Below are 22,002 nucleotides of genomic sequence, written 5' to 3' on the forward strand. Positions count from 1 at the left end.
TGAAACAAAAAAAGGTGATTAATGGAATTACAGCACTCACTTTGAAAAAACAGGTCATAGTGCAGTACACAATGCGGCTAGGGAACATGATTTACAGACTCACGATTCAGGACAGCAATTAAGGTAACTTCAACTCATAATTAGCCTTCTGGGAGGTGTGGGTTTGTTTTTTGTTGTTTTGTTTTTGGTTTAAACCTCTTAGGTTTTAGAAGATTATCTCCACTAAGAACATCAATCCATCGCCACTGACCTGTGGCTAAATCCTCTTGGGTCCCTGATTGGCAAGAATTGCTCATTCGTTTTGAACCAAGCTGATAGATCTGGGGACACAAATGATATTTGCCTAGGTGGGGCTGCAAGACTGCTGGTTGGGAGATCAGCCTTCTTTCGCAAGTCATGCTCTTTTTCTCCAAAATAACCTGGCAATTTCACTCATCAGCCACAACCTTGTTTCTGCTGTGTGTTATAGGCATAAAATCGAAAAATACAACTATTAGTCTGTTACAGACTATATGAAAGTGCACGAAACAGATGTTGTGGATCTCACAGCTATTGCACAGTTGCTTATAGTTGCCGGGGGACTGGAGTCAACCACCTTGGCCTACAGAAACTGTGATCAAATCCAACTGAACTCAGAAGGGCTGAAATGTGCTACTGAGTTAACCATTATTTGAGAAAACAGATAACAAAATGCTTTTGTGTTGGCTGCAATTATGCACTATTTATTTGTATTACTTTTAAAACTACAGCAGTATGGGCAAGTGTGACACAAAGTACACAACCTTCCTTTATTAAATTTGGCCTGACTTCAGGGAGAGAAGCAGGATAAAAAGGGAATTAATCCCAGACTATTACCAGTTAATTGTCTAGCTTAAGCCATTCACTTATGCTCCCTCTTTAGGTCAGTAGAAAAAAAGATTAAAACCTCTCTATAATACCCTATCAAAGCTGCTGGGATGACCTGCTCTCAGAAGTTATCTGTTCCTTTCTATGAAGAATAGAAAAGCCTTAGTAACCTGTTTAGATCAGATTAGTTTTTATATACCTAGAGGCTGAAAGAAGTCCTTTGCTTGGGACATTCATTTACAAAATTATACAAAGCATTAAGAAAAGTTGCAAAGGGAAAACTCATCACTGGTGGGTTCTCATGGTCAAGTAGGTTTTTCAGAAATACCACTAACTAGTCTAATTTTGATTTTGTATGATTTACACTGATCAGTCTGACTAACATTAGTCCAAGCATCACACCATCCCACAGACAGACCTTTTAAGACAGATTTTTTTTTCCTTGAAAACAAGCCAAGCTCCCCACCCCCTAGTCATTCTAGGTCAGAAGAGTTATTAAAAAAAAAAAAAAGAAAGAAAAAAAAAAAGAAAAAAGTGATCCTAAAATTACTGAGCTCGCAAAACTCAAATGCTATGTTTTCTTTCCAAAGAAAATGGGAATTTCTTGCAAGTTCTGTCCTGTCCCTCCACCTTTATTTTTGGGCGGGGGTGAGGGGGAGAGAGCGCATGACTCAGCCCTCAGCATCTACAGTTGCTAGTCATGCAAGTATGATCAGTTTCTCTTCCAGAGAGAAAAAAATTAATGGAAGCTTATAAGATCACCACACTATGAAACCAACATAAGTCTAATTTAGTAACTGGAAATATATCAAGAGAAGTTTTCATATATACCGCAGCACTCTTTGTACTTCCTAAATGCAAAGTGCATGCAGAGCTCTTACGTAATAGAGCACTGTTGATTCCAAGTATGACAAAGCAGCCTGTATGCAGACACCTATATTTACCTACCGACCTTCCTTCCTTGTGTGCACGCAGCTTCTTAAAGCATAACAGCACAGCATGGCCCACCAATGTACAATTAAACTGTTCCTTAAGAACAGTGCTTCCTCAAGACAGCACTTCATCTTGAAATTGCCTATTTAGCAGATTAGATTCTTTAATTCTAATTCTACCCACTTCAATCTAAATTACAGGATTAGTCTGACTCATCAGATCTAGCCAGCCCATGTTTCCTGCACTACAGCATTACTCCCATTCTTGCCTTCTAGACAGCCATTCTGAGTTTATTATTTAGACTTATTCTACTACTCATTCAACATCAGAGGACTCCTCTGCATTCCATGACTAGTGACTTTTGACTTCAAGATGTCTATTTTAGTTTACTCATACATATACAGAAATGGCAATCAATTATGTTGGTCTTACCTGTTTCTCATTGAGATGGTTGGTTAGTAATAAGCTGAGATCAGCTTTCCAATGAAACTATAATATGCTTTTTTGCACCTAAAATGTGAGAGAATCTCAATTATGTGTTTTTGCAGATTTGCACAACAAATAGCAAAGACTTCAAACCAGAAAATGGATTTATCATGTTGTGCCTATTTTAGGAAAAATATTTTCCTCCCCCTAATGAAATGTAAAAAGATCCAAAATCTCAGAACAGGAAGTGCAAAAGCAAGAATTATCTATCCATTACCTTAGTGTAATAGCTAGTTTTGGAGCAGAGCATGGGACACAAGTTAGCCTTAACTTCTAAACATGCTGATTTGATTCTATGGAACAAATCTTCTTATACTTGACTCCAAACAATTCCTAAGGACTTTTTAGGCCTAAAAAATAAAAAAAAAAAAAGGAAAAACCCACCACAAAAACCCCCACAGAATCATCAGAAGTGCTACAGCGCAGGTTACCTGATTTAACATTTTCCTCTTCAGGGCCACTTTCCACCCACTGACAGTCACTGGCTAGCAATCGATTTTGTGATTCACTGAGCGGTCGAGTAGGAAAGGACTGATTGGCTCCAGAGCTGAAAAGCAAAGTCAACAGGAATTCTGTAATAGCAGTAGCTGCTTATTTCAGACATTTCTAAAATACTGAAGTTCCTTAAGAGCAAAGCCAACAACAAAACCCCCTATCCTGCCAACTAAAAATGGCCCCGTGCCCCCAACCCTCATCCTCCTATGCGCTTTTTCCAGTCATCAGTCTAAATCCTTGCTGGACACAGGTCACTCACAGTTTTAATGGGAAAAAAAAGCACAGCTTGATAGACAAGAAATGGCATACTGACAACAATGCTGTGGCCATATAGTTAATTTCCACAGGTTATGTTGCACTGGAAGCAACAACTTGTCAGTATTGCCTTTGAACCCCCTTAATGCCTGATAACCCAGGTGACTGCTGTTGACAACATCCTTCAGCTACAAATTAACCAAACTATAAAAAAGACTTCTAAAACGGCAAATGTAAATACCCCCAGAAGTTTCACATACTCTTATGTCTTTGAATCTAAAGCAGCCTTCCTGAAAATATGCAAATTTGGAAGGAATAAAAAACCCAATAAGCTAACGCCCCTCCAGTGCTAAAAAACAGCAATAACCACAGTGATCTATCTCTTGCAAACTGTGTCTCAGCATCCCCTGTCTAAGCATGCTGGAGGAGGTGAAATACAAACAACACCTTGCCTTTCTCTCATTCCAAAAAATGTCTTAAAACTTTTTTTTCCCATGGAACATTATTCAGTCTTTCCTGAGACTCTTTTGATTGTTGTTAAGAGCCAATGAGCCCTCTTAATTTCTGTATTACTGTTTCCTTAGAGCCATATCCTCTGTTATAGGTCAAAACCAAGAAACAAACTTTCTGCATCAAGCAGCACCATTTTTTAGTCTTGATCCATTCTGTCCTTCTCTGAAGACTTACAAACTCACTCTGAAGATGACAAGAAGTATAAAAAAATTAAAACATCATTCTGAAACAATTTTTCTCCAGATGAAGTACAGAACAGTACAAAATCATCAGTATCTTAAATGCTACAGTTACCTTTTGGCAGGTTCATTTTGGCTTGAGACAGTAAGTTGCTCTGGATCCATAATCACCAGACGAGTTGGAAAGTTACACCCATCACCCAAACTAAACCAGAAACAAAGATTCAAATCACTTTTTGTAGTTGACTTAAATGAACTGAACAAGTACCCATCCAAAAGACAAACACTACAGGCCTGAATCAATTACTTGAGTGCAGCATTGAATTCCAGACTTGAGTAAGACAGTTCTACCACCAAGCTGGATGATCAGTTAATTAAATCCTGGAGCTCAAATGATTCCCACCCTATCTCTCAGTATGGATTGCTGAGCATAGCACTACTCTATGGATTTCAAAAACATCACTGTTCCTGTGGACTATAGCCCTAGTCTACCCCCAGACCACTCTGCACACACAGTCAGACTATGTGGTGTTGACAACCCCAGAAGCTGTACCATAATAATACTCTCGTGGTTATGCTTTACCCTCTGCCCACCATTTTGAGTTTAGCTAACCCTTCTTTTAAAGCAAGTTTAATCAGGATAAAATGTGGTGGCAAAACAAACTGATCCATCTACAATATAGCTTCTTTAATCACATGAGAAGTCATGGTAGTTGAGCAAACAGCTGAGGCAATGTAAGATCTTGTTATTACCTCTGCTGTTTGCTGCCAGGCCACAGCTTCACAAATGGGTTCATGATACACAACCCCTGAAAAGCAGTGTTGAAACATGGCTCCTGCTTTGTTCTGTTGGCTTTCAGGGTGGTGGGGTGGGGGGAGTGGGTGGCAGGTCAGTCTTCCTTCATCAAGCTTCTCTGATGCTTGTCTGCAACTCTCTTAACAGTGGCTCAAGTAAAGTTTTAAAACTAGTATCTTGCATCATATCATAATTTTTTTTGCACTGCTGCTTATTTACATGCACTTTCTCAGGCGGCTTTCAATACTGAAACTGGCATCTACAGCAAAAGGAAAGCTGCCAAGTGTTTTCAGGGGTAAGAGGGGGTGGTTTTGAACTGACATTGTTTCAGTCTTAACTGAAGTTCAACATTTGGATCTCCTCTGAGTTGCTGATTTCTGCTCTATAATCAGACAGCACTGCTACCACCTAAAGGTGACAATTTTTGAAATAAATTTCTCAAAACCCTTCTGAACTTCCATATCTGGAAGGCCCTTGCCAATAAGCCTCTTGCCTTTGAACAAAACCTGGTGCAGACTTTGCTCAGTTTTTTCCTCCACATTTTCCCTACACCAATACTCATTGTGCAGGATTTCCAAGCTGGCTTTTCAGGTGTGCTTTATTTTTTACGAGAAGGGCAAGCAAGGTGAAAGCCATGGAACCCATTTATTCCCCAATTCATTCCCATTCAGACTGAATACCTGGTAAAGATAGGGAGTAGCCAATACTTCTTTTCATCTCCAAAAACCTCCCTCAGATTTTTGCTGCATCCAAGAGAAAACCCGTTTTTATCAGGGCCATTTCGAAATGTGGGTGCTCGGAATGTTTCTGTAAAAGAAAAACATGCAATATCTCTAAAGTGATAAGGAGTCAGGGAAGACAAACAAACAGACCCAAACTTCTCTATTGTGAGAAGTGTCAGCCAAGCTGAGATGATCTTGATGTGTACTGGGGGGGTGGATGGTGGTTGTGGGGTGTAAGTCATCTGAAGTAATCTGAGAGTATAAAAATCATCACAGGGTTAATGACAAAAACAGAAATGAAAAGTAAGAACATTATGTAAGCAGAACAGTCATCTTTCTCTCTTCACATTTAATGTAAGGTCTGAGACAGAGCTAAGTATCATCAGCATGCCAGAGATACCACATCCCTTATTGATGACTAGCTCTCTCTTTGGCCTGTGAAGCCTTCTTTGAGCAGACGACTTCCTCTTCTAGAAGCAATTTACCATAAGCACTACTGGACCTAAATGAGCACAGGACAGTTCTTTCCACTTCTGCCAAGGTCTGAAGTTGAACTAAGAGCATCCCATGGTATCAGAGAAAGATGAGATCTATTACATTAGAAACAAAGACACACCACAAACTGTGGCAAACCACCACCATTTTTCTAGTCAGTCTAGTTACACCCTTGGCCAAGAACCAAGAGGACTCATTGCTCTTCCCATACCAACAGCTTGACTTCTTGCAATCATGATCCAGAAAGTCAATAAAGTACTGACTGTGTTGCCAATTATGACCACTGACTTTTAGGTAAAGCATGTGCTAATGTTTTCTTCAAAGCTAAAATAGAGACTGAATATTTCTTAGCTGTAGATATGTCAAAAGGACTCAAACAACCCTCCTGTCAAGCAATCAAAAAAATTCCTTTTCCTATCAAAAAATTCTAGCAAACTGAAAATTATTTCACTTTTAATCAACCCACTTACTTTTGAGGATAGAAATTTAACTTCTATTGAAAGGTATAAGATTTTGACTTACTCAGCTGTGGAAATATCTAAGAGTCCCTGTGCCCCCCTACCCTGCAAAAAACACCTTCTAAAATGCTTTAGCAAGAACTTTGAATCATTTGAATAATGCATGTAACTTCCTTATGCTGGTTAATGCCATTTAAAACATTTAGGCATAGAAATTACAGGAAACTCTTTTTATTATTTAGGAAACATGCATCAGTGTTTCCATGTGCATTGCACTGCTTTTATAAGCCACTTCCTAATAGTGAGGTTCATTTTATTTCACAGGATTTAAGAATACTCTTTTGGATCTAGTTAAAAATGTAGTAAGTTCAGACACAGTGGAGCCTTTAGCTTTGTTGGGGCCACCCAGCTACTCGAAGTATTAGAACAACAGGGTTTCTGGCAAGTACAATTGCGATACATACTTAACACTATATAAAAACACAACAAAAATGCACAGTGCCTTGAGATCTCAAAAATACAAGCAAAAGAGATTAACACTCATCATGAACCCAAATGATTGGCTACAGCAGAGGACCCCTACACATGCTTCATTTTCCCATATGTTTCACCTTTACTTTCACTAAATATGCTTTTTATTGCACAGTGTTTAAAACCTCTGTTTAGATGTGATGGCATATTCTGTAGGCCTCACACTCTCATCGGCTTCTTGGTTTTCTGGACAAGGAACAGTTCCGTATTCCAATTAACTGACCTATGGTTGATCTGTTTTTGCCAACTAGCCAGCAGTGGTAGCTGAAGAGTGACAGTATGCTGATGAAGAACATGGCTGCCACAAAGAACAGGAACAGTACGTGGAATTTTGCATGGGTATCTGGCAATTCATTCTGGGGAGAAAAAGAGTGAGAGATTAATACGTTAACACTTTTTAGCAACTAATTCAGCATTGCCACTAAACATTTCCTGCCACAACCACTCTGCTACAGGTCTTTCGCCTCACTTTTCATAAAGAAAAAAAAGCACAAGCCCAGCTTCCCTTTAATGTCATGTTAAACTGGTATACAACAGAATTTAAAGCTGATGGGTACCTCTTACACCTGACTTTAGTAGCATGAGTGCATATGTTCATCTGTTAGTTTTCAAATGTAAAGTAGGGGTCAAGGAAAAAAAAAATCCTACACTAAAAAATGTTAACTGTGCAGCCACAGCCAAAGAGACACCAGGAAAACGCATCCAAAATCACTTACTTTGAAGGGAAAAAAATACAACAAAAATGTCCAAATCCTTTCCTGGCAAAATCATAATACTGAACCTACTTCTGAACTGGTGTAAGGAACGTAAAAGGGAAATGGCTGTCATACTGTGTTTCCAAGACTGAACAACTCCTAGACAAGACCTGGGACAGATCTTGAATTTTTGATGATCTCTAAGGTTTAGGCAACAACCAGCATGTACCTAGCAAAACAAATCTGTCATGTCTGACCAGGCAGAAGTGATTCACCAGAAGACCTACATGAAAAACAACAATTTCAGTACAACCACCATATAAAAGATAACCTCCCACCCATATCAGATAGTTGATTCAACCCCCAACCCTAACTGTTTTTAGACTTGCACTTAAAAGAAGCCAACGAGATCTGTAACAATACTATTCCAGTTCTATATCCTCAAAATCACAGTACTTTTAAGCAGTTGACCTTTAACAGCACTATGCAAGCAGAGAGGCTATTTTTATTCAGCTGTTTAGTTAGCATTATTGCTACTACTTTTTCCATTAGCTCACTCAGTATACACAGTTATCTAAGGCTGTAGACTAGAACACATTTAAGATCAAGTGAACACAGGTATATCTATATCCCTGTACGCTCCTATGTTCATAGGCAATAGATTACAAGTCTCCTTTTATGATGGTGCAAACAGCTATCAAGAATGACTAGACTAGAAAAATTATAGTAGGAACAGAATTTAAATAATTACAGCAATATTGGATTTTACCTGTGGACAATTCTCTGCAGCTTTCCTGTGGCAAAGCTTTGCGCAAACAAAGACAATTTATTAAACACTAGTATTATGTTAAGACGAAGTGTTTGAAAACAGCACAGGCTTTGTTAAGAACAAAATGGTTGGTGTGCACATGTGCTCTCGGATGTGCCAAGTTCCAACACCCATCACCAGCCTTAGCGCCCATTCTCCAAGAAAATGGAGGACAGATTACATAAGAGCACACTACTAACTTCCAAGGCATGAAATTTTCTACTGAAGCATAGAAGTACTGATATTTAGATTGTGACTGGATCACTTTCAAGTGGTTCCTCAGCTTAAGCAACATGACTACACCAGGTGCAATCTTTGCTAATTTCTATCACAAGTAAGGTTTATGTTCTGTGTGATGAAACCATTCATAAAGGTCTGACAAGCTCAGAATAATCCAGAGGTATAAAGCATTGGTTTATAAATTAGAGAATCTTTCTGACTTCAGAACATATCTATTACCATTAGATACAGTTTCAGTCCAAACCATAAATAAACTGCCATTCTTTACACAATTTTCTTTGTTTAAAAAAAGAACCTGCAACCCATTAGTACAGCTTTTCTTCTTCCCAATATCCTTGAATACTGGCATATGTCTGTGGGACATACCTTTAGCATAACGTCTGAAATTAAACCAGTACTTAAGAAAATAAAGCAAGAAACAGTAAAGATTAGATATAAAGTTTAGAATTTAAACTAAATCATGGTATTAGCCATCTTACCTAAGACGCTAGCACTTAACAAATCTGTTGTAGGCAAGATGTATGGCTTTTAAGTGACATTAATCTTGCAGGAAGCCTAGGGAGAGCCCAGGCATTTACACTGCAGTCAGGTAGATAAACACAGCATTTTCAAATATGCTGCCTAGCATCAGATCATGCTACAGTAAGCAAATGATAGTGGAGTCAAGCTCTCTGAACAGCCATCTAAGTTCAGTTTCCTTATTCACTGCCTTGTTTTGTTTTAATGCAGTTTTGCTTAGACCATTTGTGCAACAGACCCTCTTCCCCCTGCTGTAGGGATGCGCTGTGTTTTGAGATCCCTTGAAATCAAGGCTAGCAAAATACATACTCCAATTGCTGTTTATTCCTAAGCTTCATGTTAAAACTATGATGACTTTTGCTACCTCAGAGCACACTGCAGTGTTCACCAGCTTCCTAATTAATTTTTCTAACTTCTGTTTCTATTACTCTTTTGAAGTTGCATATTTAAACAAAATAGCTCTCTATAAAGAATTCTCAGGCCAGTTGATTTTGAAGCTAAACAGCAGTGTTGTCTTTGTGTTTTCTGCGGGCCAGAAAACACAAGTTCATTTCAGTTGCATTTTCCTAAAACAGTAGCTCTGAAACCTGGAGAAAGATTTTTTGAATTATGCACAATTAATAGCGTGATCCCCAGGGAGCATTCACCTCTTCTGACTACTTAGTTTCAGCCACTTGTTTTAAGTTCTTGAATGACAGTTGCAGAACTGAAGCATCTTTCAAAAAAGGCCAATTCCTTCCTGGAAAGAAGCATGCAGGCTTTGAGTGCACATAACAGGCTTATTCACAGTTGTGTCTAGCAGCAGTTCACATGCCACAGCATGTGAAACAGTGAAACTTCAGACATTAGTTATTTAAAATCATTATGCTCAGCAGCAGCACAGAAGCAGAAACTTGCAGGTGAGAGAGCTGCAGAGCTTACAAAAGGGAGCAATTTGCACAATAAAATTTGGGCTGCTTAGGACACATAATAGACTGAAGCCAGTACTGTTCTAAAGAGTCCCCTACAAACTCCTTCACAAGCACAGTCATTTCAGCACATACCAGGTCACAAAAACCCCAGACAAAATAAACAATAAAAAAAAGTGCTGTCAGAGCTTGACTTGTTACTCATCTTTTAGTAGCTAGGTCTGGCTTAAATCTAGAAAAAAAGTCACAAGATCTGGTATATATCTTTACGTGTATATGCAAGAGGAACAAGGGAATAAGTTCTAGCTAAGGACCTTTTTTTTTTTTTTTTTCTCTTTTTTGTTAATACAACCAAAGTTTTGCAGAAGCGTGTGCCATCTACCCAGAACGCATCTCATATCTTTGAATTAGCTATACTCAGGATTGCCAAAATAATTTGGAGGACAATGAAAAAAGCTGGAAAATACACAGGTTTCAAGGGGGAGGGAACACAGCAAGAGTAGGTACAAATATACACTGGGAAGCACCACCATGCACTGTGTAAACAAGGCAAACAGGCACCAAGGACTGGGCGTTCAGCCAGTGCTGGTGTTTTGTGTCACTTCGTTAAATGGAGGTTTTATCTCCTCATCTTCTAGGGCAGAAAACTAACTAGGTAGAAATAAAAAATTCTTGAGTATAGGAAAAGAAGTTATGAGTATTATTATTAATAATAATAATAGAAAACTCATTCATGTTCCCTTGATTTACAAAACAGATTTTAACATCTGCATCAGTATGTAAGCCTGTGGTAAACATTTGCAGCCACTGCGGTTGTTCCACCACTGTATGAACAATATCAAGGTCTTTCCTCAGCACTTCTGCATAGAGCATGACAGATGCTATGTAAAAATCTTGCATATGCAAGTAAGTAAAACAAAGACTTTCTCTAACAGAAGAGGTAAGTAGGTGCACATGTCTCACAACGTTTGCAAGTTATCTTCATGTGTGTGTCACGTCTCTATGCAAGTATTATCAACAGTGCAAAACAATGGATTGCTAAAATTTGTGTAATGAGCACATAAACCTTCACAACCTCATTACTACAAGTTCTGAAGTGACCAAGATTATATTCTGCACAAAGCACTTTATCTTCCATCCCAGCATTAGATATATACAGCAGTTTGTTGCCACACTTTCTCTCAAGAACATCTCTGAGGAAGCAAAAAAGAAACACTACCTTCTGAAGGTATACTATAATGTTTCCAATAGTCAAGCTTTGGAAGAAAAAACCCAACATCTGGACAGCCTCAACACAAAACATCACAGCAGTATTGAACAGAAAAGGATTACTGATGCTGTAGCAGACAAAGCCAAGCATCAGCAAGATACTGAAGCAGTTGGACTACATATGGCACATGTCAGCAGTACTCTGCTCTGATCTAGACACAGATGTAGAGAGAAGCTTCTAGGCCTCTTCTGCAGCCAACACCACTTACTTAAAAACTTATATACTAGAGATGTAGTAAGTTTTGTAAGCCTACATGATTATAGCACTTCCACCTCTTTCTGGAAGTCTACTTTAATCAAGCTATTATAAGATCAGAGGAGTATTAGCTTTGTGGAATGAGTGATTTAATATGAGTAAAGTGAGTCAGAGACCTACTCTAATTATAAGATCATGACACCACCAGATTCTGTCTTGGAAGTAACCAGGAATAAAAGCAACAAGTGCAAGCACACAGCTACATTGTCTATAGTCACACTTCAGAAGTAGCCCATTCTTGCAGGAAGCATTTGTAACAACTAAATAATTAAAAAAATGTTTTTTCTTAAACTCATATTAAGTTTACTTCTTCTGCTCAAGGGTCCACTTCACTTCAACATTGTGTCAAATGGGCTTTGGAAGAGTCTTGCTGCAAATGGTGGTATTAAATGTTCATTGTTGTCAGATATCCTGTGGACTTTTGTTGCACTAACACTTATGAAGTGAGGTGACAAAGCAAAGTGGTTTTTTTTTTGTTCAAGCACTGACTGGTAAATATGTAAGAGCACACCTACAGTTTCATTAGATATTGCATACAAAGCACTGGAGAGCAGCCAGGCAGATGTTTGGGAGTGGCACATTCACAAATTACAACTCAACTATTCACAGTCAAGCAAGGCTGGACAGCAGAATAACACCATTTAATTGGAAATATCTGTCAAGCCACAGCTATGACTGATAAATACATTTATGGCTTTCATCTCACAAAATGCTGACAGCTCAATTCCCACACAGTTCCTTGCTCTCCAGTGACAGGCTGCTATACAGAACTGACAGACTAAGAGAAACATAGTACTTCGGCAGATCAGACCCATAGGCTTAGATGAACACAAACAAACATACTTTTTGCACCATTTATCTTACCTGTCAAATGCCAACTGTCTCAAAGTACAGCTATTCTGAATATATGATCAAGCTTCTATTACCCTGACATAGCAATATCTTTTTGCTCCAATAATGATTATTTCTAGAGCTACAGATAATGACTGCTTTTCTGTCAACTCTGACAATACCTAGCATCTAATATGTGCTGTTATATACTTAGATGCGATGGAGAGCCTTCCACTCACAGTGCTTTTTCTCATGCTAGTTAATGGAGACTGATTAAGAGAATTCTGACACTAGCTCTTCTGCTTAGAGACAGGAAGGCACAAGGTCTTGTAGATGAAAGGTAACACCAGAAGACACTTTGTTCAGCCTGGAATGTGACTGGAACAAAACTGATAGGAGGAATATAACACTGATGTACAAGGATGGTTGCCCTTCATATAAATGCTGTAAAATCTACTAAGATGCATGTATGTGCATTACTCATTTGATAACTTGTAATAATTGTAAGGAAGATGTATATCATTAACACTGTATGTCTGTTAGCATTATACCCATATCAGATCAATAGAAGCCACTAGTATGAAGTTCAGACACGCCTCTGTAGGGACTCCAAAACAGAGGCGTGTCAGTTCTCAAGAAATTGATGTGCCTTATCCAGTAGAAGATAATCTATAAACAAGCCTAGGAAGACACAAAATTGCTATTTATATTCACATTTGTCAGTATTTTCAATATATGTAATTGTTTGATATAGCCAGTTTTTTCTATGTCTAGATATCTTTACCCAATTAGTTTCAAAAAAACCCTGTGCTGTGCCACTTGACTTTGATGGAGCAGAGAAATTGCAGTGTCCTGATTGGAACTTCTTCCCCCAGTTACTCAGCCTGGGCAGTGTAATATGTATAATTCATTAATATTTGGAAGGTTCTCCTTCTTCAGTCACTTCAATTGATGCTGTTAATGGTAATGAACTATGGAACAGAGTAAACAGTGAGTGACAACATGCTGATTCAGCCTCCAATAACACATGCAGGATTAGACAAATGAACAAAACAAAAAAAAACCTTAGAACTTACTGTCCAAAACTTTATGAAGTACTGCAAGACTGTAGCAGCAACAAACAGACAGTACAGTAAGGAATACATTAAAAACAGGAGGAAGAATTTGTAGTTAGAAAATCCAACACAATTATTCACCCTAGAAGGAGGGGAAAGAGAAAGAGGTTACTACGATATGCAAAAAATAAAATAACATCCAATACATTCAGCTTTAGCAGAGCATAATGTGTATGATGTCAGTGGTATGTCCGAAACAGTCTGGCACTAGTGTTTCAGAAACATTTTAAGCCACCATTTTCAATTAAGTCTCTTTCCTCAGGCCAAATGATCTGGTCCCCTCACATAGATTTTGCCCCCACAAAGTTCTACAGGACAGGACATAAGCTGGCAAAGCGTATGATACATACAGTCTGTATAGAAAGCGTCTCACACACTATGAACTAACTGTGGTCATCACAGAAGATTATACAAGCCTCTCCATTGATTTCAGCGGCTGTTCTTTGCTTACAAAACCACCTTCAAGTCAACTACTGACAGCAGTATTTTTATAATGACAGCAGATAATATTTTTACTGACTACCAGCACTGAATACGAACCGCAGAATAGTAACTGACTGAGCAGGTCTTACGTATCATCCAGAACTGAGAACTGATTTTCACAGTTCAGTGGGTATCTCTTCTCCTGGTAACAATATCAAACTAAACAAAAGACAGACATGCCATTTCTCATAGGTCTTGTTAATGCCAGGGTTTCTCTGTTTAAGGAGAAACTGCATGACTTGGGTTATTTGGCCTACAACTCTACATTGCAACACACATTAGGAACAAGATTTATTTTCACATATTAAAGCCTCAAGAAGTTCTGTGAAAATCAAGTTTTACTTCAAGGTTGCATTTTTTAAGCAGCGTCTAATTCATCATGTAGGATCTAATTCATCATTATTACACTAGGGTTTTTTTGTTTGTTTGTTTTTATGAACTTACCACGGACAGTGGTGGTCCATTTTTAATACACATCTGAAAGAGATAATTTCCAGTAAATTAAAAGCAAAAAATACATTCTCATTCTGTGACACATACTTCTAGTTTCTATGAGTTTGGGGTTGATTTTTTTTTTATTTTATAAAAAGGTGTTTTGCCCCACTGTATCTTTTTCAGGTCCTTCTCAATCGAGCCAATTTTCTGTATTATAGCAGCCATCCATTCACCCCAAAGGACCAACTGAGATTTAGAAGAGTTACGAAGAGTCTCTTAACATGGGGAACATAACTGAGCAACATCATGTAATAGTTCATTAAGCCACACTAGTTTTATGTGCACACAGAGAAAAAAATCCAAAGGACCCTTCAGAGTTTGGATAAGGTATGTTAGTCTGGCATTCACTTCAGCTAAGCCTACCTTCGGGCTATTTTTGCTACCTCTTATGTTTGCTGCTTGATTGTATTTTAAAGCCAGCTGAGGAAAAGAGCAGCACAGTGGGTAATTTAAATAGTCCACATACTGTTTTCATCTGGTTTTAGTATAAGGACAGATACTAGACATTTCAGACACACAGACATTCACTGTACTTACTAATAAATTCGATTTTAGCCAAAATATGTGTATTAGATTCTTCAGTATATTAGATTTCCTCAAGCTCAGCCTACTGAAGTCTCACTCATAGCCTCAGTCTTCAATACCCTTACAGACTTCTCTGATGATTCAGAAAGAAGCTAGGGAATAGCAGTGATGTCTTTGAAATGGTTAAGGTATGGGATTCCACTGTCAATCTTTGAGATAAAAGATTTTTAGTATTATTAGTAATACACATCTGTTTCAAGGCCGCAGAAGCAAGATACAATGAAAGTTTTATAATAAGGATTTGCTGGTGCTGGTATCTCAGACCTGCCTTTCTTTCAGCTGCTGATTGGTAATTTTATTTATTTATATAAACATTGTTTTACAAAGCTACAAGCAGGTTTCCTAAAAAGTTCTGTCTTTGGACAATGGGGCTACAATAGTAATATTGTATCAACAGGAGGAACTTCTCTTTCATGAAATCCAAGTACTGAGGGTCTGAGAGAGGAACAAATAGTAAAACCTGCTGTTATTTAAGGGCTGACACACTGAAGACATGAACACACTACAGTGATGAACTCAGGAGAGAGAAAATCCATCATTTCAGATACAGTAACTTACATGTCACATGCAGAACAGTGGTGGCAGCGGTCAGGTTTGATTAGCTGGCATCGATCGCAGTATCTGATTGCTGCAAAGGTCAAGTCATTAGAACTCATTTAATTTTACAAAGGTTTTCCCCCTTTAACGTAAACTTTAACGTAAACATAGAGCTTCCTACCCTCCCCTGCCATACCTATTCTCACAGACCTTCATGTGTCTACTGTCATATGATATGTGCTTTTGATTTTTTTTTTAAGAAAAGTAACATCCAAAAGTATTTAAAATACTTTCATCTATTCCTACGTTCATTTCTATTTACTCTTTGGCTCCCCAGTCTTCCCATCTTTCATCCTCCGGCACCAGTCCCCTATTGCTTGCTTGCTTCCAGCTCTGGATAGGGTACTTGGGCATCCCATTGTGAAACTACATTCTTTCAGCAAACCAACTTTCTGCATTAGCTTTCTCTACCCCCTTCAGCAAATAGTGATCTGTTCCATAAATCAGCTCTTCCTCATGTTTCCTCAATATTTTTAAACAAGCCTCCAGGCTCTTCTCAATGGAAATCAGGCACCAGCAGAGGCAGTTTGGAAGGAGAAAAGCCAACACCTACAGCTAAGCAGAACTGCTAAGAGCTGGCAAGAGCTTCCCAGACCACTCCAGGAACTTAAGATTGGGATTCCCTTAAAGGAAGGCTTATATTCAAAAAAGTCAGGTGTCCTTAGACTTTGGAAAGTCACAGTAAACTTTGCTAACAGTTATTCTTTAGTTTATGTTTTTGGAAAACTCTACAGGGTTGCTAGTTTCAAGAAAGAGAAACAGATCTATATATACACATATAAAAGCTAGATTTTTAAAAGAGTATACATATGTATAAGACAGCACTTTCACAGATCATTCATATGTAAGTTGAAATAAAAATGCCTATAGGTATTAAAGGCAAATACAGAAATAGCCCATAAGTAGCTTTGTACTGAATTACAGATGGGAATGAAACAACATTTATTCATTCCTAAATTCTAGCCTTAAAGTGAGATGTTTCTCCTGCTGAACTGATACAGCTCAGAAAAAGAAGGATATAAATGATTATTAAACTGACTGAAAAGTTTAATTTGCTCTATATGTAGCAGTATTAGCTATATTTCTTTGCTGTGTCTATTTTTTATAGCCAAAATTAGAGATAAATGTTGTCATTATTTGCTTGCTAGAAAAGAATTGTTTTGGGTTTTTTTCCAAATACTGCCTACATGTTGAGATCCCCAGACAAAGGACTCCAGTTTCTCTAGGGGGAAGACCACTAAGACCCCAACCCAAACAAATAACAAAACAAGGTCACAGCCCTTGCAATATGAGCTTAATAGATTGTTAATTCAGTGACATCAACCGAATTGCACTGAATTAAACTAGCAGCTTCAGGAGCTATCTTTATCTCACCTCTTGATGCTGTTGTCGTATAGATAGGCAAGTCTTTAGCAGCTCTTCTCAAAATCTCCTGCTGGGATTCTGGTCTCTCTTCTTTTTCATATTGTTCCTTATCAGCTTTTGACAAGCAGAACTAGGAGAGAGGAAGAAAATAGAATGAAGGCGAGAGATTAATTATTACTTTGTGTTCTAGTTAAGCTCCAAGGAAAAGCCCCTGTGTATCTTGATCTTATGTCTTTGGACAACCCTCATCCACTGACCCATAAAATCCCACATAAAGAAAAAAACAACGCCACAGGAGTTACAGGAGATCCTTAAAACTCCATGATGGTCTGGGGCATATTTTAAATAAATTATCTTTATCTCTGTTCCATTATCTACTGCATTTTCCCTTCAACACAAGGGAAGGCAGAGACTCAGGGGAGTTTTAAGAAAGTGCAATCTTTCTTTTAATTCCCAGGAAGTGTAAATTAATGTGATCTGTGAACAAGAGGAAGGTGCAACAGTCCTTTGCTGCTACAGGGCACTGAAGTTCACTTATGCCACTTCCTCTCTCTGACTTAGAGAGGGGTACAAACACGAGGTGGGATAAAAAAGGCAAGCAGGGCTTCATGGCTTCAGCACAAAGCTGGAATTTTTACATGGGAGTTGTCACCACTAGTCTCAAAACCCATGAAAGCAACTTCAGCAAAGCCTGTGCAGTTTGAGAGTGTGTTACAGTTCTGAGTAAAGCATGATGAGCATTCCTGTTGAAGTCTCCCTGAAATGTCAAGCTTTAGCAGAAAAGCCTGGAGAGCTTTCACTCGCTTGTGAAACTTAGTTTGCTATCCACTGAAATTATGAGCTTTACCATTAAGGCCCACAAAACCCAGTGTGTTGACAAGCCCCTGTGGAGTGGGGGCTGAATTTCCTTTGGTGTTTTTTTGTTCCAAAGCACTTTTAAACTCTGAGCTTCCTTCATGGACAACAAGAGCCCTTTTTATGAGCACACATACAAAAAGCATTCATGGTAGTGAGTGGAAAATGCTGTGTGTGCAGCTGGAACACAAATTGGCTTACTGTGGTTTAATATGACCATAATTTCCTACCATGAATGTGTATATGATTAGTTCACATGGATTTTCCTCTCATCCTGTAGTTTTTCCTCTTTTGGGTTACAGTCAGTTGGCAAGCAAGCAACAATGAAGACACCACTTACAGAGAGGAAGAAGCAGTGCAACACTGCTGCAATTTCTCTATTTCTTAACTCAGAATGCAAACAAGTTGCCTCCTATCTCACAGGCTCTAGTTAAGCCTCCTGTTACATATAGTATCTTCCCAGTTATTGCGCTTGCCCACCATTCAAAGATGAAACAGGAAACATAATCTCCTCTTAAATAATCAGAAACTAGGATCAATCTATGTGAAGGATCAAAGTTTAACATTTCAGTCCTCATCAAAAGTTTGACCTAATTTTTTAGTTTTAATATCCAAGATAGATTTCACTCGAATATGAAAACTGGAGATGCTGGCACCAAAAGTTTAAGATAGATATGAAGCATCATGCCAGCAAACAGTGGTGGAATATGCCCTTCCTCCCTACTGCCCTTGTGAGTCTGCTAGGTGATCCAATGCCTGTCTTCATGACCTACAATCGAGCAGAGGTTTCATTAAACATGAAATTCTACTTCTAGATTACATTTCTATGGCAAACCATTAATGCACAGAAAAGGAACTAAATCGCAAGATTTAAAACTTTGATTTGTCCAAGTAACATCATAATATTACTCCAAAAATCCTGGACAGGATTTTTGTTTTCCGAAGAGCTGTATTTCTGTTCTAATTTCAGAAATTAATAGGGCCATGAGACCACAGTCTCTTTGGACAATGGCAGGATATGTTCAAAGGCATCAAAAGTTGTCTGTTACCACATAGCGAACAGAATTTCCAATGAGGTTTCAGCAATTCTTATTGAAAACAGAAAAAGTCCCTTTGTTTCCTTCCTCTTTCTGGACCTTGTATAGTGTTGATTGTTCTTTCTTATGACAAATGTACAGGGATTACACTAAGACAACAGCAGCTGCAGAATCTTTTTTTAGTTCAGTAGTAAGATCACAGGATGCTATTTGTTTTGCAAGAATGGCTAATTTGAATGACTAAAAACATATACGTTTACACTCTCAGACAACAGGGAGATTCTGAAGTCAGGCTTTGTTTTTAAGTATAACCAGCATAAACTACTCACTGCTACATGAACAGAAGGGATTTCCTCAGAGAGAGAAGTGGTGGTGGGTTTCTTGTTTGGTTGGGTTTTGTGGCTTTTTGGTCTCTGTTTTTCATTTTTTGTTGTTTTGGTGGGTGGTTTTTTTTTTGTTTTGGTTTTTTTGGGGGCGTACTTTCCCCCCCTTTTTTTCTTTTTAAAAAGCTAGCTGTAAAAGAAAATGTTATTAAATCTGATCTACCCCCACACTTGATACAGGAAATCTTCATTACATGCCTTATGCCAACTATCCCTTTTCACTCACATGAGAAGCTTGCTACAATATTACTGTAACTGTAGGATAACTACTGTCAGAAGAGATTCTCTATTACTGAAGAATCAAAGCAGACAATAAAAGATACAGGGCATCAGCTTCTAGTTTTCACAGCTTCACAAAACCTTGAATAACAGTTCCAACCACATTTCAATTAGCTAATCTGCTTAGCTTTACCATTTTCCTGCAGAACCATCCCAGAGAAAGCCAAAACAAGCTACCCTAAAGACAAATCCCTTTGAATTTTTTAGGTTTAACAAATCAGTACTACTCTTTCTGCTTAGCTAAACAGCAGAACAGTCTTTAGCTTTTCTCACTTTATATTCTGTAGCTTTAAGATACAGATCCCTAAGCCATAATTAAGTACTGCAGAGCAGTGTTTGCTTTTCCTAAAAGCATGGTTTTAACCCTTTTCAAAAATGTGTAAGGTTGACACTAGCACTGAAAGTCAGTCTTGCCAAAAATAGAATAAAAATTCAACCCCCACAGAGCAACCAAAGACTCAAACAGTTTAGCTAATTTAAAAGCTTTATAAAACCAAGAAAGGGAAGTATTTTAAATTTGGTGCCAGTATTTAATCCTTACATACACATACCTTAGAGAAAATAGAAAACAAGTTAATCCATCTCAGGCTTATTGTAATTAATACTGTTCTTCAAAACAAAAATTCTTACAGTCATCATGCATTCTTTTGCCATTATATAAAGCTCCTTTATGTATTCACTTCTCAATTGTCCCTAAACCTTAACTCTTGACTTACAGCTGAGTCGTTCACTCCCCTGTGTTATGAGTATACACTACATTACTACTTTTTCTTACCAAAGGTCAAAACTGCCTAAAAGGGAAATATAAAAATGTTGTCACTGTATTTATCAATTTTAAAAATTCCAAGTTTCAAGCAAGCTACTTCATAGCAAAACACTGTACATGACTGTCAAACCTGTGATGAATTAAACGCATATTTCATTATATGAAATGTCATTACACAAAGTATACAGTATTTTAAGAGTAACTTGATCATTTTCATTCATGATACACTGTCATGCTGTTCTATTTTAGATAATGAGAAGGGAAAGGTGAATCATGCAGTACTGCAAACAAGTTTAATCACTGAAAACAGTTCAGCTATTTATAAACAAGGCATTGACATTTTTCTAACGTTATATTTACCTCATTAGAGGGGGATGCAGGAGATGTGAAAATTGTCTTCCAATAGGACCATACAAACATGAAAAATGACAGATGAAACACCACAAGGTAGACAACTGCAATAAAATACAAGTAAGAGTTCGGTGAATATAGCTGAAAAGAAATAAAGTCCCTGACCTTTGATGAGGGCTAAACTACTATGCTATTAATCACCTAATAAAATCAAGTTGTATTAAACCCTGTTCCCTGGGTAGACTTAGCACTCTAAGAGCACTCATTAGCAATAAATAAATAAATAAAATAAAATCACCAAATGTGATGGTTGCTATTTTTCAAGGAAATAATATGCTTTTATGCATGATTCCAAAACAGAGTCTGAATGGAAAAAACCCAATCCAACCAAAAAAACCCAGAAGTGAACACAGCTTCACCTGTGGCATGTGACTAACCTCTCTGGATAAATACAATTCTGTTCTAGATTATAGTAAAATATTTGATAACTGACCTGCAGAATTCAAGTTAATTCCTGTATCTAATAGAAACAGCACAATATTGTGCCATTGTAGAAGACACTGGTCATCAATGACAGTAAACATTATAAACCAGGGGTCTGGAGCAGACTGCACTCCAACATGAGAGCTAGCTGCGAGTTAAAAATGATTTGATTGTCTTCTTTCAAATGATCACAGGAATATCATCTGGGAGAGTCGTGCTATTATAGTCACAAGGGCAACAAAATGTACGTGGCTTTAGTAAGGTGCTTATCAATTTATGAATGAGTCTGTGTGATATGGTTGCTTTAAAGACCAGAGACTCAGACCTTATGACCCAAGAAGCTTCTTGCAATCTTGTTTCCTCTCACAGTTTCTTTTACCACTTGTCAAGAAGAAACAGATTGGTTGTGCCAGAATAGCAAGTCTTAGAAAAGAAGTCATACTAAATATTTAAATTATCTTCACATATTATCTTCAGTTGCAGGAAGAAGGAAACTTGACCTACTTTCCTGTGCACATAAAGAGAGTCCTTTAAGAAGCCGTATGACATACTTCATGGATGGCAGAACAGGCTCGAGACTTTGGAAGCTTCCAACAGCTCAGAAAACACTTGTGCACAGTCACAGAAGTGGTCTTAATTTATCATCTTTCAGGATTTTCACTGCTTGTTGGAGTAAAAAACCTTTGAGCTTTCTTCAGAGAATTATGCTTTTTACCTTTGCCTCTGACTCCTCCAACTTTAGATTTAGCAAATTTTCAGCTATAAAGCTGACTGAAAATGCAAGAAGCACAACCTTTTTCTAAAGCCATCCTAAAACTGTCATCCTAATAGGAAAGAACTTGTGTATCACTATACTAGGCACTGCATAATTAGAAAGTCTTTTATTAAAAACATACTATACACATTCAAATGTAATGTGGTTAAGCAATTAAAGCATAAAAAATGGTTTGGTAAAAGAGGAGAAACGGACACA

The 22,002-nt window shown here is 37.9% G+C and overlaps 1 protein-coding gene across 5 annotated transcripts in view; it reads right to left on the minus strand.

The window, feature by feature from the left end:
- ZDHHC20 (zDHHC palmitoyltransferase 20) overlaps positions 1 to 22,002 on the minus strand; it is a 48,391-nt gene that overhangs the window by 5,518 nt on the left and 20,871 nt on the right. The window contains exons 3-13 of one of the 5 annotated variants that reach the window (XR_013926025.1): positions 20,556 to 20,650; positions 16,885 to 17,005; positions 15,472 to 15,541; positions 14,278 to 14,310; positions 13,312 to 13,432; positions 6,933 to 7,065; positions 5,184 to 5,310; positions 3,823 to 3,912; positions 2,697 to 2,812; positions 2,483 to 2,605; positions 2,212 to 2,289 (exon numbers count right to left, since the gene is read on the minus strand). Coding sequence is in view for 2 of the 5 variants with exons in the window: in XM_080375388.1 (XP_080231514.1) it covers positions 2,252 to 2,289; positions 2,697 to 2,812; positions 3,823 to 3,912; positions 5,184 to 5,310; positions 6,933 to 7,065; positions 13,312 to 13,432; positions 14,278 to 14,310; positions 15,472 to 15,541; positions 16,885 to 17,005; positions 20,556 to 20,650 (944 nt within the window). In the remaining 3 variants the exon portion in view is untranslated. Of the gene's footprint in view, positions 1 to 2,211; positions 2,290 to 2,482; positions 2,616 to 2,696; positions 2,813 to 3,822; positions 3,913 to 5,183; positions 5,311 to 6,932; positions 7,066 to 13,311; positions 13,433 to 14,277; positions 14,311 to 15,471; positions 15,542 to 16,884; positions 17,006 to 20,555; positions 20,651 to 22,002 lie in introns of all 5 variants that reach the window. The other 4 variants (XR_013926027.1, XR_013926026.1, XM_080375388.1 and 1 more) reach the window with 4 other exon arrangements.

The sequence above is a fragment of the Falco punctatus genome (genome assembly GCF_963210335.1).
Source record: "Falco punctatus genome assembly, chromosome: 2".
Lineage (NCBI taxonomy): Eukaryota > Metazoa > Chordata > Aves > Falconiformes > Falconidae > Falco > Falco punctatus.